At 49.9% G+C, this 13936-nt stretch overlaps 1 protein-coding gene across 1 annotated transcript; it reads right to left on the reverse strand.

The window, feature by feature from the left end:
• Positions 1-362: 362 nt before the first annotated feature.
• On the reverse strand, positions 363-13405 carry LOC144144660 (uncharacterized). The gene is made up of 2 exons (XM_077676191.1): positions 13183-13405; positions 363-2818 (listed from the first exon to the last, which is right to left on the reverse strand). The coding sequence occupies exons 1-2, from the start codon at positions 13213-13215 to the stop codon at positions 593-595; spliced, it is 2259 nt and encodes a 752-aa protein (XP_077532317.1). The 5' UTR covers positions 13216-13405; the 3' UTR covers positions 363-592.
• Between the last annotated feature and the right edge of the window lie 531 nt (positions 13406-13936).

The raw sequence follows: 13936 nt of genomic DNA on the forward strand, positions 1-13936 counted from the left end.
TAATGTCTTGTTCTTCAACAATGTTGACAAGAATGAACATTACACCGGACATAGACGGGTAGATTTAGCTGTGACTATATAAGACTATTGCGCAGGCATTGTTTTGCTTTGGCCGGGTGGCTGAATCGTGTCACAGACAGACAGACAGACAGACAGACAGACAGACAGACAGACAGACAGACCAATATTTCTGGGTTTAAGTAGCCCAAGAAAGACTATCGTCTTTAAAAAAAACGTTCAGGGGTTGAGCAGTTCCCGATCGCATCGTTGTGTTCATCGCTATCAGGAACTGATTGTGCATGAATTGACCGCCATGACTAGGCCACTTTTTAAAATAGCACAAAGCAGTCTACAGGAGCAAGGCAAGGCACCAAGAGCAATTGTTTTATTCGCGACAAACTGGCTACATAGACTTGCACACGTACAGAGAAAACAGCACTATTAAAAAACTATTCACAAAGTGTAAAAGGCATTCATGCACGGTAAAAACGAATAAAAACACACCGACCACATAGTAGTCACTAAAACCCCGCGTAAGTTCTGAATAAAGTTTTGTTTAGCAACAGCTTGTTGCCACCGTCCTTCGCCATATCTATACACCTATCTGAAGGGTAAACGGATGTTTCCTGGAAAGCGGAGAATGTTCAACCTCAAAGGCATCTCTCAACTGTTCGCGGTCTTTGTAGTCATTTTTTAGCTTCCTCTGTAAGACATGCTCTAGTTCCTTTTCCACGTCATCGAAAATTTCCGCCAATTTTTCATCCAATTCCTCGTCGCTGTAGCCAGTGCCTTGGCGCAAAATGAGCCGCCCGCTGTCGCAGGCCATGATACAATGGACGGCATAGGCGGCATTTCTAGTCACGTAACTTTCTGAGATGGCACTCGTTGCCCACCTTGCCAACATCCTGTTACACTGCAGCAGTCGCACTATCCTGCTGTCGCGCGACTCCACCTGGTCGGCACCGTACAATAGTCGCAGCTTAGAAACGCTGTAGTTGTTCTGTAATCCGCGTTGCAGGTGGCACTTGAGCTCTTCGAAGCCAACCCGAGTTCTTTGGGCGATGGTCAGTTCCGTTATGCTGGTGTTCGTGTGGAGAGTTTGTTCGAATGCCACCGACGCCGCACCGATCAGGCGCCAGTCTCCACCAACGACCACACAAGAAACAGTCTTGGAAAGTGACAGACCATTTAGCATCAGTACCACTTGCCTTTCGCTAGCAGGAAATAGAAGAGACACGCTATCTAGAACGGCGCTTCTTATAAAGAAAAGCGCGAAGGTTTCAGCGCCTGCGTCGTTCATTTGAACGTCTCCTCCAATTGAAAGCGAGGTCAGAGCGCAACTCATCAGATAGAGACCGGGGAACGGGTTATCCGAGTCTTCTACTCGCTCAAGTAGCAGTTTCAATTTTCGAAGCCGCTGAAGCCCGTTCGGCGTCACGTTTATCCCCTCCTCGATGGCGGCCCATTGCAACAGATCGCTGTTCAGCTTGCAAACCCAATCAACACGCTCGGACAAGTTGAGTTTCGTGATGTGCTTGAGCAACTGTTGGCACAAGTCGTCGCCCTCCAAGGCTCCGATGTGCAATTTCTGAAGCGTCACATTCCGACTCAGGCCGTTCAAAAGCAGCATCAAGTTCGAGCTGGAAAGTTCGCAGCCCTCCACCGAAAGCTCCCGCAGAATCTGGTTCTCAGCTAGCGCATCGCCAAGAGCAGCCACTGCGCCATCCGCTTCGGTCCCGAAGCTTGAGAAAGCAAAACTGAGTTGCTGCAATCCCAGGTTTTGCCGTATAGCCTTGCTGACGTACTGCCAATCGATGTCGACGTTCTGCTCTGTACTGGACATGCACATTTGGAGCTTGAGACGTTTCAAAGTGTAGTTAAACAATAGCGCGTTTGCCAAGTCGTTCAAGGACAGAAACAGGAAGGGGCTGCAGTCAACTATTTCCAATTCGGTGAGTTCATGGTTGACGGCGAGACGTCTGAAAAACGGTGCCCAGTCGCACGAAACTTCCAGGTACAATTGCCCAAGGGTTGTGGCTAGAAGGCTGGCAACCGCGTCGCCCTGCCCGTCGCCTGGTGCAATCCATCCCCGCAGTTCGAGCATCCATGGATTCTCGTTTACTGAAATAGTCAATGCAAGATGTTTGATATCCGTGGCGGTGAGGTGGATTTCTTTCAAGATGAGGGTTTCCAGGTTTCGGTTGCTACCTAAAACATCGCCAAGCTGCATCGCCGCAGCGCCCGACAGCGTTAAATTAGTTAACGCTAATCTGAAGAGATTCGTCGTGCCGTTCAGAAGGTGGGCAATATAAAAGACATTGTCCACGTTGCAGAAGCCTTTCAGCTCGACGTCCTCAAGAAACTCGGCCTGGAAGCGCAAGAGTCTCCAGAAGACTGCGGGGTGGTAGCGAGCGACGACCGACATATCCAGGGCCACTTTGGAAATGCAACGGTGATTTCTCAATATCCAAAGGCAGGCACACAGAGAAGTCACGTCGTCGGCTCCCAACAGGACGTTCGGTGCATCTTGGAAGGTTTGGAGTGAGAATGTGCGCTCGTGGAGAGCGATCATTTCGATGCCTCGGAGGTTGAGGAAAGCGTTCCATCTCTGCTGGAGACCGACAGCCCAGCAGGCGTCGTCCCCGTCTTGCGAGCAAGGATCAAAGAAGGATGCGGGGATGCCGGTGCTGCCGCGGAAGCGTCGATCGGCGAGCTCGAGGAACCGCTTTGTCCGGAATACATTGTCGAAGACATCTGGTTCTTCGTCGAACAGGAATTCTGCGAAGGCCTGAATTGTCTGCGCGATTTCCTCCAGTCCCTGAAAAAAAAAAAAAAAAAAAAAAAAACCGCGTATGTCATGATTTATAGATATTCGGGTACTCAATCACGGCCGCGTTGCTACCCAGCTACGCCATTTTAATTCAATCGAGTGTCAGATTAAATGTGCAGCATTGCGCAGTTCGTTAGCTTATGCCCTGGCGCGGGAAGTCACTGAAAAATTTCAAGGATCGCCAGCCAATGTTTTTTCGAACCTACCCTGGCTAGTGCATATTAAACTTGTGGGGAGCGCACTCGCGCCCTGCCCCTTCTCCCACTTCGAGGAGCGCACGCCGGCGGCTATGGCCAAGCCGGCTGACGCTGCCGGAACGGGGGCAACCTTCTCGCAGCAATGCGCTGCGCTGTACATTGCCAACCACCCCGGTAACAACCCGTTTCGGGTCTCGGTTCCCGTTTCCTCCGCGACGCCTCGGAGGGCGCGCTCGTAGCTCCGGGAGGAGGTTGGGGAAAAAGAGCCGAGGTCGGGGGTTGCAAGCGAGGGCAGCGAGGGCCTGGCCTCTTTCGACGGATCGACCTCCTGGCGAAAGGACCTTCCCTGCCCCGACCCCGGAATCCACCCGCCCCTGCGACCTTCACTGGGTAAGCCAAACCATTTGTCTTCCCTTGCGAGAACGCTGCAGTAGAACAGGACTACCTTCCCTGCTGTGGCTGCCGGTCTATTTGCACGCGCAACGATATTAGCTACAATAAACCTGTTTATTATTTGTTGCGAGTCCGTGGTGTCTTTTTTCGCCCGAACCCTGAGCCACGCGCGACTTTGCGCACGGCGGGTTGGGAGTCGCGTGAGAGCCGCCAAGTTATACGGCGGGACGATTGCGTAAACGCTAGCAGGTGAAGTTCGCTTCACAGGCTAGCCTTACGTAGGCGACCCCACATCTTGGCGCCCGAATGTGGGGCGAAATCGGAAATCCGGACTTTGACTTTTGGCGGGGAACGACTGTCGGGACCCGAACAAAGGATGGCAGACGACCAGTCTTGTGAGGCTCTACGTATTACACTTGTGAGACTCTACGAGGCTCTACACTTAGTATTAGGTCGAACATACAGATGAAGATGTCCTGTTTAGCTGGGTAGTCGCTTGTGTTAAGTAAAAGTAGGCGCATAATGATCGGAAAGTAGAGGATTCCGATAGCGTTGTCACAGTCGTAGAGGATGTCCAGGTAATGGGGGGAAATTAAAACTGGCGAAAACAAACATGGCACGATTAGAAAATTTTGTAATAAAATACATATAGTGCGTCGAGCAGGTCATTAGAAAATCCCGCGTTAGCGGACGGTGTAAAATAGCAGCAAAAAAAATTCTGATAGCCTGCAGTTATGCGAAAGGAAACAAGATCGAGCTTTGTAAAAAGATTCATTTAGAGACATTCAAAGATTTTGGCAACATCATTTAGAACGCCAACTGAAAGTCTTCTCTTTTTTTAAGTTAGGGCAATGAGTACAATAATTTTAACTCTTTTGACGTAATAAGATGTTCTTTTACATCGTGAAAACTGAAGCCTGGCTGTTTTGTTTTGCCTTCACTTCAGTTATTAGCAAACAAAAATATGGGATACGGCCCGTTCGTCACATGGCGTTTCGTCATAGGCCGGTTCGTAATAGACCCTTTGCAAAATGGCCAAATCGTTGGTGGAAAAGCAGCAAGCCACTCTGGCAACACTGTGCACCCGCTGCGCCGCCATTAGAAAGGAGGCGAAAAGGCTGCGAGCACAGAGTTTCTATGGAGTAGCTACCGTCCACCGTCCACGTAATTGCATACGCGTCCCGCGAAGTGGTGTTTCCCACTGCAGGATGGGAAAATAACTTTGCCGCCCTTCCTTCGATAGAAGAGCGGCATATTCAGGATTTTTATTCTTCGAGGTCGACCACTGAAAGGTCCTACGAGTACGAGCGATCATACGTAAGCGTGGAGTCCTACGTTACGCCATTGTCAGTGTTGACAAACAGCAGCAAGCAAAGGTAGGATTTGCTGCTAATAAAGAATAGCCTTAGCGCTGCCTCCTTGTTTGGTTGTCGAGTTTTAATTGTGTTTAATCGATACGCCCTTGCCCCGTGGTAGCGGCGGCTGGCCGCTATGAACGGGCTGTGAAGGGTCCGTCTCTGCTGAGCGCTCACTTTGCGTATGTTCAAACTTTCAAAACTATTCGCGAATATGACCAAAGCATGCATAATGAAACTGATTCTGATGTCTCTGCTAGAGGTCATGTTTGCGATTCACCGCCTCTGTACTTGCGGCGCTTAATTTTTCCGTCGGTGAATGCGGTGCTAATGCGGGAGCGATAGTTCGCACGCGTGCGTCAGCAGCGAGCAGAGGCAGTCGACCTTGAGAGGAACTCAGAGGAAGGAACAAACACAGAAGAAATAGGAGAAAAGAAGGGCACGTCTCGACTCGCCCCAGACGAGCCGTTGTGCAGCGGGGTAGATAAGCGGAAGCGATTTGACCAGCGTTAATCTGCGAAAGGTAGCGCAAAACACCACTTTAGGGGATAAATATGACCACGGCGATGGGGCAACAGACTCGTAGGGCAACAGACTCGTGATGCCGTGGGCGAAAACGTGCAACCGCAACGGCGTTGCTACGACCTGCTTCCTTTCTAATGGTCGTCGCGTTCACCACCAGTGTTACCACCGCTGAATTCTCAGTGTTGTCCGCCTTTTTGCAAAGGGTCTATAGGCCGTTTGGTTACATAGGATCATTCGTCATAGGCCGGTTCGTAATGGGCCGTTTGGTCACATAGGATCCTTTGTCATGGGCCAGTTTGTCACTTAGGAAAGTTCGTCGCAGGTGCACGAAATGAATGCCCACTTTTTTTTTTCGACTCGAAAGAGAGAAGCGAGGCACAGGTTTAGTTAGTTTTTTTTTTTTTTTGTACTTTGGGCCGTACATCTAGCAAAACTCAACAAAGAATGCAAGCCAGAGTGGGCAAGTAGGGTGACGTGTTCGGACAAGATTATAGATACGAGTTCAACAACCCAAGACAGAAACGTGAGACAGGGACGTAGCCGGACAAAGTTCTTGGAAGGCGGGCCTGGCGTCCGGTTCTAAGGGGTCCCTTAATAGGGAAAGTGGTAGCACCGACCTTCTCGTTCTTGGAAATTTCACATGGGCCATTTCGTGTCACTTATTAGTGGCTTGATACAAGTGATGCAACTAATTATTTGATGGACCTTTCTCCAGTAGCTATCTGCGCCTGCGCGGGGCGTCGGTCCGCCATTCTTGGCACTAGCTCTCCGGCAAAATAAACAAAAGGGCCCCCCTCAGCTAGCTGCTTGGGGAGCGGATATGCCTCCTACAGGGCTGCACGTTTTCATATCCTCCTTTCGGACAGTTCGAGTGAGTTCTTATGTGCACACAAAAAAGCCTTTCCAAGAAAAGGGGCAAAAATGATCACGCTGTGAGCACTTGGCTACCATTGAGGGAGCAACGAAAATGAAAAAAAGTGAAGAAAAAGAAGTGCTACGGCCACGGCAAATTAGTCACGCGAGCGTGCGGCTGCTACAGTGAAATTCATGTGAAAGGCAAGGGGGACGGGTGGGAGCGGTATGGACTGCAAGACTAGGATAATTCGTGCACGGGTTCCCCGAAAGCCAAACATTTTTTGGGGCGGGCCTTACAGGCAATTTAGGATCTCCGTGGCGGCCGCTAAGAGGACCGGCACAGCGAAAAGGTGTGCAAAGTAGTTATAGTCATGCGTCATCACCACTTACGTCTAAAAAAAGGCACAAATTTTATTTTTGCGTTCCTCTGACGAACTTTCCTAAGTGACAAACTGGCCTATGACGAATGATCCTATGTGACCAAACGGCCTATTGCGAACCGGCCTATGACGAATGATCCTATGTGACCAAACGGCCTATTACGAATCGGCCTATGACGAAACACCATGTGACGAACGGGCCTACACCCCAAAAATATTTGGTGGTAATGGTTGGTCTTCGTTGGAGTGGAAACTTACGGAATACTAATGGAGCATTACTTTGCTTTTACGTTATAAAAAGTTTCGTTTCACTGAACTGTAGTCGTATAGGGGGTATTAAGGCGAATATAAAAATTTCTGGGAATTAGGGGTAATGGAGCGTCAGGCCTTGTAGCCTAAATACATTCGGTGCAAATTTAAAATCTTTCAGACGCCTGCTAGAGCGCAAACAACGCTTTATCGGATTCGAAATTAAGGGTTCTTAAAAGCGAATGGCTCATACAAGGGACCGCGTTGTCCTGCCGATATCATAAGGTGTTGAAATTCAACTCGGGACGTATTTTTGCTGTTTTTATGTTTGTTTCCAGATGCCAGACCTTTTTCCAGTAGCTATCTGCACATGCACGGGCCGCCGGTCCGCCATTCTTGGCAGTAGCCTCGGACGAAATAAACCAAAGGGCGCCCCCTCAGCTTGCTGCTTGGGGAAGAGCGGCTATGCTTCTAGGGCTGTGCGTCTTTATTTCTTCTTTTCGAGCAGTTCGCAGAGTTCGTGCGTGCACACAAAAAGGCTTTCAAAGGAAAGGGGCAAAAATGTTTGAGGCTGACCACGCTGCGAGCACTTTGCTACCAGTGAGGGAGAAACGAGAATGAAAAAAAAAAAAAAAGTGAAGAAGAAGGGTTGCTTCGGTCACTGCAAATTAGTCCCGCAAGCGTGCGCCTGCTACTGTGACATTCATGTGAAAGGCACAGGTGACGTTGGGTGCGGGAGGGATTGCAGGACCAGGATATTTTGTGCACGGATTCCCCGAAAGCCAAACATTTCTTGGGGCGTGCCTTACTGCCAGTTCAGGTTCGCCCTGGCGGCTGCTAAAAGGACCGATACTGGAAAAAGGTCCAGTGCAATGGACCTTTTTCCAGTACCGGTCCCTCTAGCGGCCACCACGGCGAACTAAAAATGGCAGTAAGGCACTCCCCCAACATTGTTAAGCTTTCGGAGAACTCGTGCACAAAATATCCTGGAACTGCAGTCTCTCCCGCACTCACCCGTCACCCCTACCTTTCACATGAATGTCATGAAAGCAGGCGCACGTTCCATGACTAATCTGCAGTGTTCAAAGCGCCCATTTTCTGTTTTTTTTTTTTTTTTTCATTTTCGTTACCTTCTCACTGGCAGCCATGGGATGGCAGCGTGGTCAGCCTCAAACGTCTTTGCCCCTTTTCTTAGAAAGCCATTATTGTGTGCACATACGAACCCACCACGAGGTGGCTAAAGAGAGAGAAAAAAGAAAACCTGCAGCGCTAGAAAATATAGGCGCTCCCTAAGCAGAGAACTCAGGGGCGCCCTTTTGTTTATTTTGCCCGAGGCGCCTGCCAAGAATGGCGGACCGGCAGCCCGCGCATGCGCAGATCGCTACTGGAAAAAGGTCCATTGAGAAAAAAGAATTTCCACTTCCCCTGAACCGGAGGTCGAAATAGGGTTTACTCTCCGTCGCTCTCCTCGAGAACGCTTTCCTGAGAGAATGGGGAGAGGGGTGTCTCCGCGTGCACGCTACAGTCCACAAGTTTCCCCGTATACATCTCTGTCAGGTCTCACGCAGGGCAGAGGAGACGTGTGTCTCCCTTTCTTAGATTCGAGAGGAGACTCACCTTCGTCGTGCCTTCATGCGCAATGGAATGCAGACACGCCGAGCATCAGACGCACTGCGTTACCGTGAAGCTCTGGGATTCAAGTGAATTCTTGTGACAATGAAATCCCAGCAGGGGTGGCTGCTTTTCAGATGAAGGCCGAAGGCTAAACGCCAGTGAGTCGAGATTTCGGCGCAGCAAAGCGCCGCCGGGGTCACGCATCTTTACTGTCCCCCCTTCCCCCCCCCCCCCCCTCCCTCCCGGAAGGAACAAGCTTGCACCCCACACCCTCCGGTGGCATCGCGGTAACTCTTCACGCCGCGCACATTATCGGATAATCCCCCAGGCATTTTTGAATGCCATAATTCTCCTTGCCTTCCCCCATTATACCGAACATGGAGGAGAGTTTGAATAGGCAGCGGCAGTTTAGTGGCAGTCGTGTTCCAGTTTTCGACGTCCACTAAAGACACTTCACACGGGCGTTTCTGCGTTTTGTTTTCATATCCAAACTAGTTCAAATAATTACATTCCCTTAATTTCGCCATGTCTCGTGCCGCCAGATGTGCAAGCGGCCCAGACAGGCCTATTAGGCGTCAATGACAACGACACAGTATGTAACGCTATCCAAGCACACGTCACACGGATCGAACACGAACAAGCGCAGTTGCAGGCCACGCTACATGAAGCGTGCACTTCCGTAGCGTGGGTTGAACTGGTGCCTCATGTTGGTTGGACTACGAAGGTAAAACCGCCGAAGTATCTTGGCACGCTTATGGGGCCTGCTTTTGAGCCAGTTTTCGAAACTGTCCAGCACGTCGAATATGATAGCCTGCTGAACCACAGCGCAAACGACAAGACACAGGACGATAGCAAGAGGACACACGAGCGCCTCGTGTGTCCTCTTGCTATCGTCTTGTGTCTTGTTTGAGCTGTGGTGTAACATGAATCACCACCTCACCCAAGTGTTCACGTTGCTATGCTATAGCCCGCCCCCTCGAGTACGGGGCCCCACCAGCACGGTTTTTGAAGCAACGAATTAGAGCCCTGCTTATAAGAGCCGGAGTCATTGTCTCGGGGGGGGGGGGGGATAATTTCAATTCCTCGCGTTCCATTCATTCTGTTCACGCAGCAAGTAACAGAGTATGCACTGAATGCCATGCTGTCCGTTCGTATTCCATGGAGTCCGCTAGCATACATTTAGGAAATACGGCATTGGCAAGGACGTGTTCCAGCGACTGGACATTAACTTCCAAAACCATACAGCCTCGGTAACATGCACACCCACGGAAAAGCGGATGCGGTGGTAGCTAACGTAACAAGACATGGAACCAGCTCCTTCAAGTCAGCAGAAGGCTCTCCTACAACTTCACGACACACTCATTACGTCACGTATCAGATACGCCATGCCACGGGTATTGTACAGGCAGGTGCCGTCAGAAGTAATTGGAGCACGGGAGCTGTGGCCGAACCGCATAGGAGCGCCTGTATCTGCTCCGGCGGTAAACTAAAGGAGCAGAACACGCATGCGCGCCTGCCGACGGTGATAGACCATCTATACTTCTCAACCAACTTCTTTTGACGCGGCTGCGTGCAAATTATTCGCAGCATACTGGTCTCAGCGATGGCGCTGATAGCATACCCACATACAAATATTACAAAAGAAAAATTGTCATTTCAGATCCCTGCGATTGCGAAGCTTCTCCAGCAGCTCGCGTGCGCTGAACGTCTGTGAGCCTATGCTGTGAGCGACACTGCCAGATACCGCCTCTGCTATTAGCGCCATCGCTGAAACGCTGAAACCAGTATGCGGCGAATAAATCGCTCGCAGCCGCGTTAAAAGAAGTAGGTAGAAAAGTATAATAATAATATTCTTTATTTCAAAGCACTGAATACATGTTCGGGCCAGCCCAAGCCAAAAAAGGCTTGTGGGGCCGTGCCCGGCAGTTGCTGCCCATTACGGACACCGCAATACAAATATTGTCTTAAAAAAAAAAGGAAAAGGAAATAAAGAAGAAAAAAAGTAAAAAGCCGGTACAAAAAGAAAAAAGAGAGTCTGGAAATAAAACAAGCACCAGAAAATACATTCAACAGCTTCCACCATTCAACATTCAACCACGTAACACAAAAACGGCGTCTCCAACTTGAGCACGAGAGGTAAAGGAAAACAGTTCGGAGGGAGGGGAGTTGAGGATAGAAGGGACAGAAAGTACGCAGCCGCTCACCATATTTAGTGCGAACCCTCGGCACAACAAAGCGATCTCGTAAGCGGAGGTCACGTTGCGGCGTGTACAATATACAGTGCTCGTGGGACCAAATATATTTTAACACCACAGTCTGTTTAAACATACACAAAAAAAATAGACGGGCTATCACCGTCGGCAGGCGTGCGTGCGTGTTCTGTGCCCTTCGTTTACCAATGGCGCAGCTACACGGCGATCGTATGTGGTTCGGCCACAGCTCCCGTGCTCCAATTACTTCTGACGGCACCTGTACGCTAAGAAACACAAGAAGCTGAACCCGCTGCTAAAAAAATTTACCAAGCTCGCCCTTGGAGTCTCGATGACCTCCTCCAACACGCAAATCGAGAACACTGGACTCTACATAACTTTCGAAAGCATCGTAGCAGCACACAAACACAGCCAACTAGCTTGACTAAGAAGCACCATCCCTGGACAAGACCACCTACGACTACTCAAATTCGACACCAGCCATTGGACAGAAGAGAAACCAGTGAGCCAGAAAGAGCAAAACCGAGTTACCGTAGCACCCGTCCAAGACAAATGAAACGCCGACACAAGATGAAACCTCAAAGCAGCATACTTAGCGAATAAAATACAACGGACACCAAATGATCGACATCTTCACGGACGCCAGCAACCGTAACTAATGGCATGTGCTACCGCCAAAATCGAATTGGAACTGAAGCAACGGGCATCTGTCTGTGCACAGAGCACCGAAGCAGGAATATACGCCATTGGCCAAACTATCCAAAAATGCCCACATTCCACCAAACCTCTGAACATCTACACTGATTCCCAACATGAACAGGGGGATTAAAAGAAATGCGAACAACGGAGGGCGCAGCCTCCGACGCGTGCCACACCGTCTGACTAAAGTCAGTAAACTGCGCGCATGCGTAGTTCTTTCAGAGCGTTTGAGACTGGCCTACTGTCAGGAGAAATGCTTGATAAAGAAGTAACGCCGGCCGTTTATTTTGAGGCCTCTTTTCACGCTGCGTCGCCACTAAACAGGATGTTCGTTGAAGGGCATCATGCTAGCTGCAGTCAGCCTGCTGCGCGTTTGGCTCCCGAATGTAGGAGATAACAGGATGCTCAGTGGCGACAGACCATAAAAAGACTCCTCAAAATAAATGACCTGCGTCGCTTCTTTATCAAGCATTTCCCCTAACAGTAGGCCCCACTCTCAAACGCTCTGAATGAACTACGCATGCACGCAGTTTGCTGAAAGAGCAGCCAGACGGTGCGGCATGCGCCGGAGGCTGTGCGCTCCGTTGTTCGTATTTATTTTAATTCCCCCTGTATGCTCACGCATCCTATACAATTGAATAGCCTCCCCCACCCCCCACCCCCTTCCGCACGCACGCTTTGTGAAAAAATACCAGGAGTGATCAGACACTGCGCACTGGTCACGCAAAGTAGCGAAAGAGAAAACCGACTCACCCGCGAAACCGCACTCCGAGCTCCCTGCAACCGCTCCCAACCCCTGGGCGATCCCATCCCGCCAAATCCCAGCACACTAAAAGCTCTACGACACAGCCCGGAAGCTTACCCTAAACAGCAAACACCTAAACAAGGAAGAACAGGTCTTTTTGAGGCAGACGCAAATGGGTACCCTTCTAACCACAGCACGAATGGCGCTTTATGCAAGAAAGACCACTCCCACGATGCTCGAACTGCCAGGGACTGCTGAACCAGCGTCACCTATCCGGCAATTGCAACCAAAGACCAGGAGAACAAGCCATCTTAGGACTTCCGCCACTAAAAGACCAAACCGCCCTCATCGCCTTCATCCAGCACCACCTGGAACGCCATCGCAAGTGAGACGAACAAGCCCCCTACATTGACTCCACACAGGCCACACCTGAGAATGCCGCCGCCTAGGAATCCGGCAGGCAACCCAGGTGTCCCCTGAACAGAGGGGACATACACCAGCAAGAAATCGCAAAATAAATCTTTCATTGATTGATTGATTGATTGATTGATTCATTCATTCATTCATTCATTCATTCATTCATTCATTCCAAAACCATGCAGAAGAGCAGAATTTGAACAACCTTTAGGTCACGGGATTGATTCTCGGGGCAGTTTTGGGTAGATCGAAAAAAAAAAAAAGAAAATTGCCTTTTGTCAGATTCCGGTTCATGCTATAAAGCTGCTCACGGTATAAATTAGCCCGCACTCCTCTATGGCTGTTAATCCCACAACACGTGTTCTTTTTTCTCTTCCCAGTGAAGGTAGGGATGGTCACCTGCGTAACGCTTCAGCCATGTTGGCGCCATACCAAATTCTATACCCCTACAAAAATAGCGCGCCCCTAATACAGTTAGCACGTGAACTAAGGATTAGCTACGTGAAAACTGGGGCGAGTTGGTGATGCATGTTGAACGACAGCATGTTGTGCTGTGGTTCAAAACGTGAACCTTGGATCGGCCAGAACACTGAACCAGTGGACGCGCATTCAACGTCAATAGCATTAGGCACGTTGAGGGGCAAGGTCGTTGTGGGTTGCCTTAATCCTCATGACAGCTCAAAGTTCTCGTTACAGTTTGCATTTATACTTACGGGATCCTCCAACGGCGCATCGGCTGCCTCCATAGCTGGACGCTTGGCCTCTGTGGTCGATTCTAAACCCTGTACGAAGCGGCTTTTCCCGCTGGAGAACCTGCACGCCTACAGCCACTCAAACGCTTCGGGAACTTGACGACAGAATTACGGCCGTCAGGTGGCATGCAGAATCACGCCCCTTGATTGCAGCACGCGGCATCAAACTGACCCTATCAATTGCGGGGGCCGCCATTGGACATGGCACGCGCTATCTTTATCTCTCGCAGTGGTAAACGAGATAGCGCTGAGTTATCGTAGATACAACGCGAAGAACATCGACATCCGCTATGTATGCAATGGTAATATGTTCGCATGCCGGGCAACAAGAGATAATGCCAAAAGTACAGAAAGGGGAAAGCGCTTGGTGCGCGTTCATTTTTATTTGGTTAACTGCGCACCAAGGACGTGGACGAACAAAAATAATACAGAACTGGCGTTGGCTATGAACTTCCCTTCCTTGCGAAAGAACGAAAGTATGAGTACAGTATGCGTAAGAATTGACACTATTCAATAAAGTTGGCGGAGGGTTTGGCTACGCCAGTCATGGGAGTGGGACAGCGTGTAAAAGCGGAAGACTATTTTGCTGATAAAGCGGTGTCGAATGACCCACTGCAAACATGTGCTACTCTATGGGTATGTAACAAATTCCGTAGACTTCATAGGACGGGCAAAGATTTCTTGTGGTCGATCGCTCCCAGTTCTTCCTCTCTAA

Source organism: Haemaphysalis longicornis, unplaced genomic scaffold (assembly GCF_048455015.1).
Source record: "Haemaphysalis longicornis isolate Haplotype H1 unplaced genomic scaffold, Haemaphysalis longicornis Haplotype H1 scaffold_1, whole genome shotgun sequence".
Lineage (NCBI taxonomy): Eukaryota > Metazoa > Arthropoda > Arachnida > Ixodida > Ixodidae > Haemaphysalis > Haemaphysalis longicornis.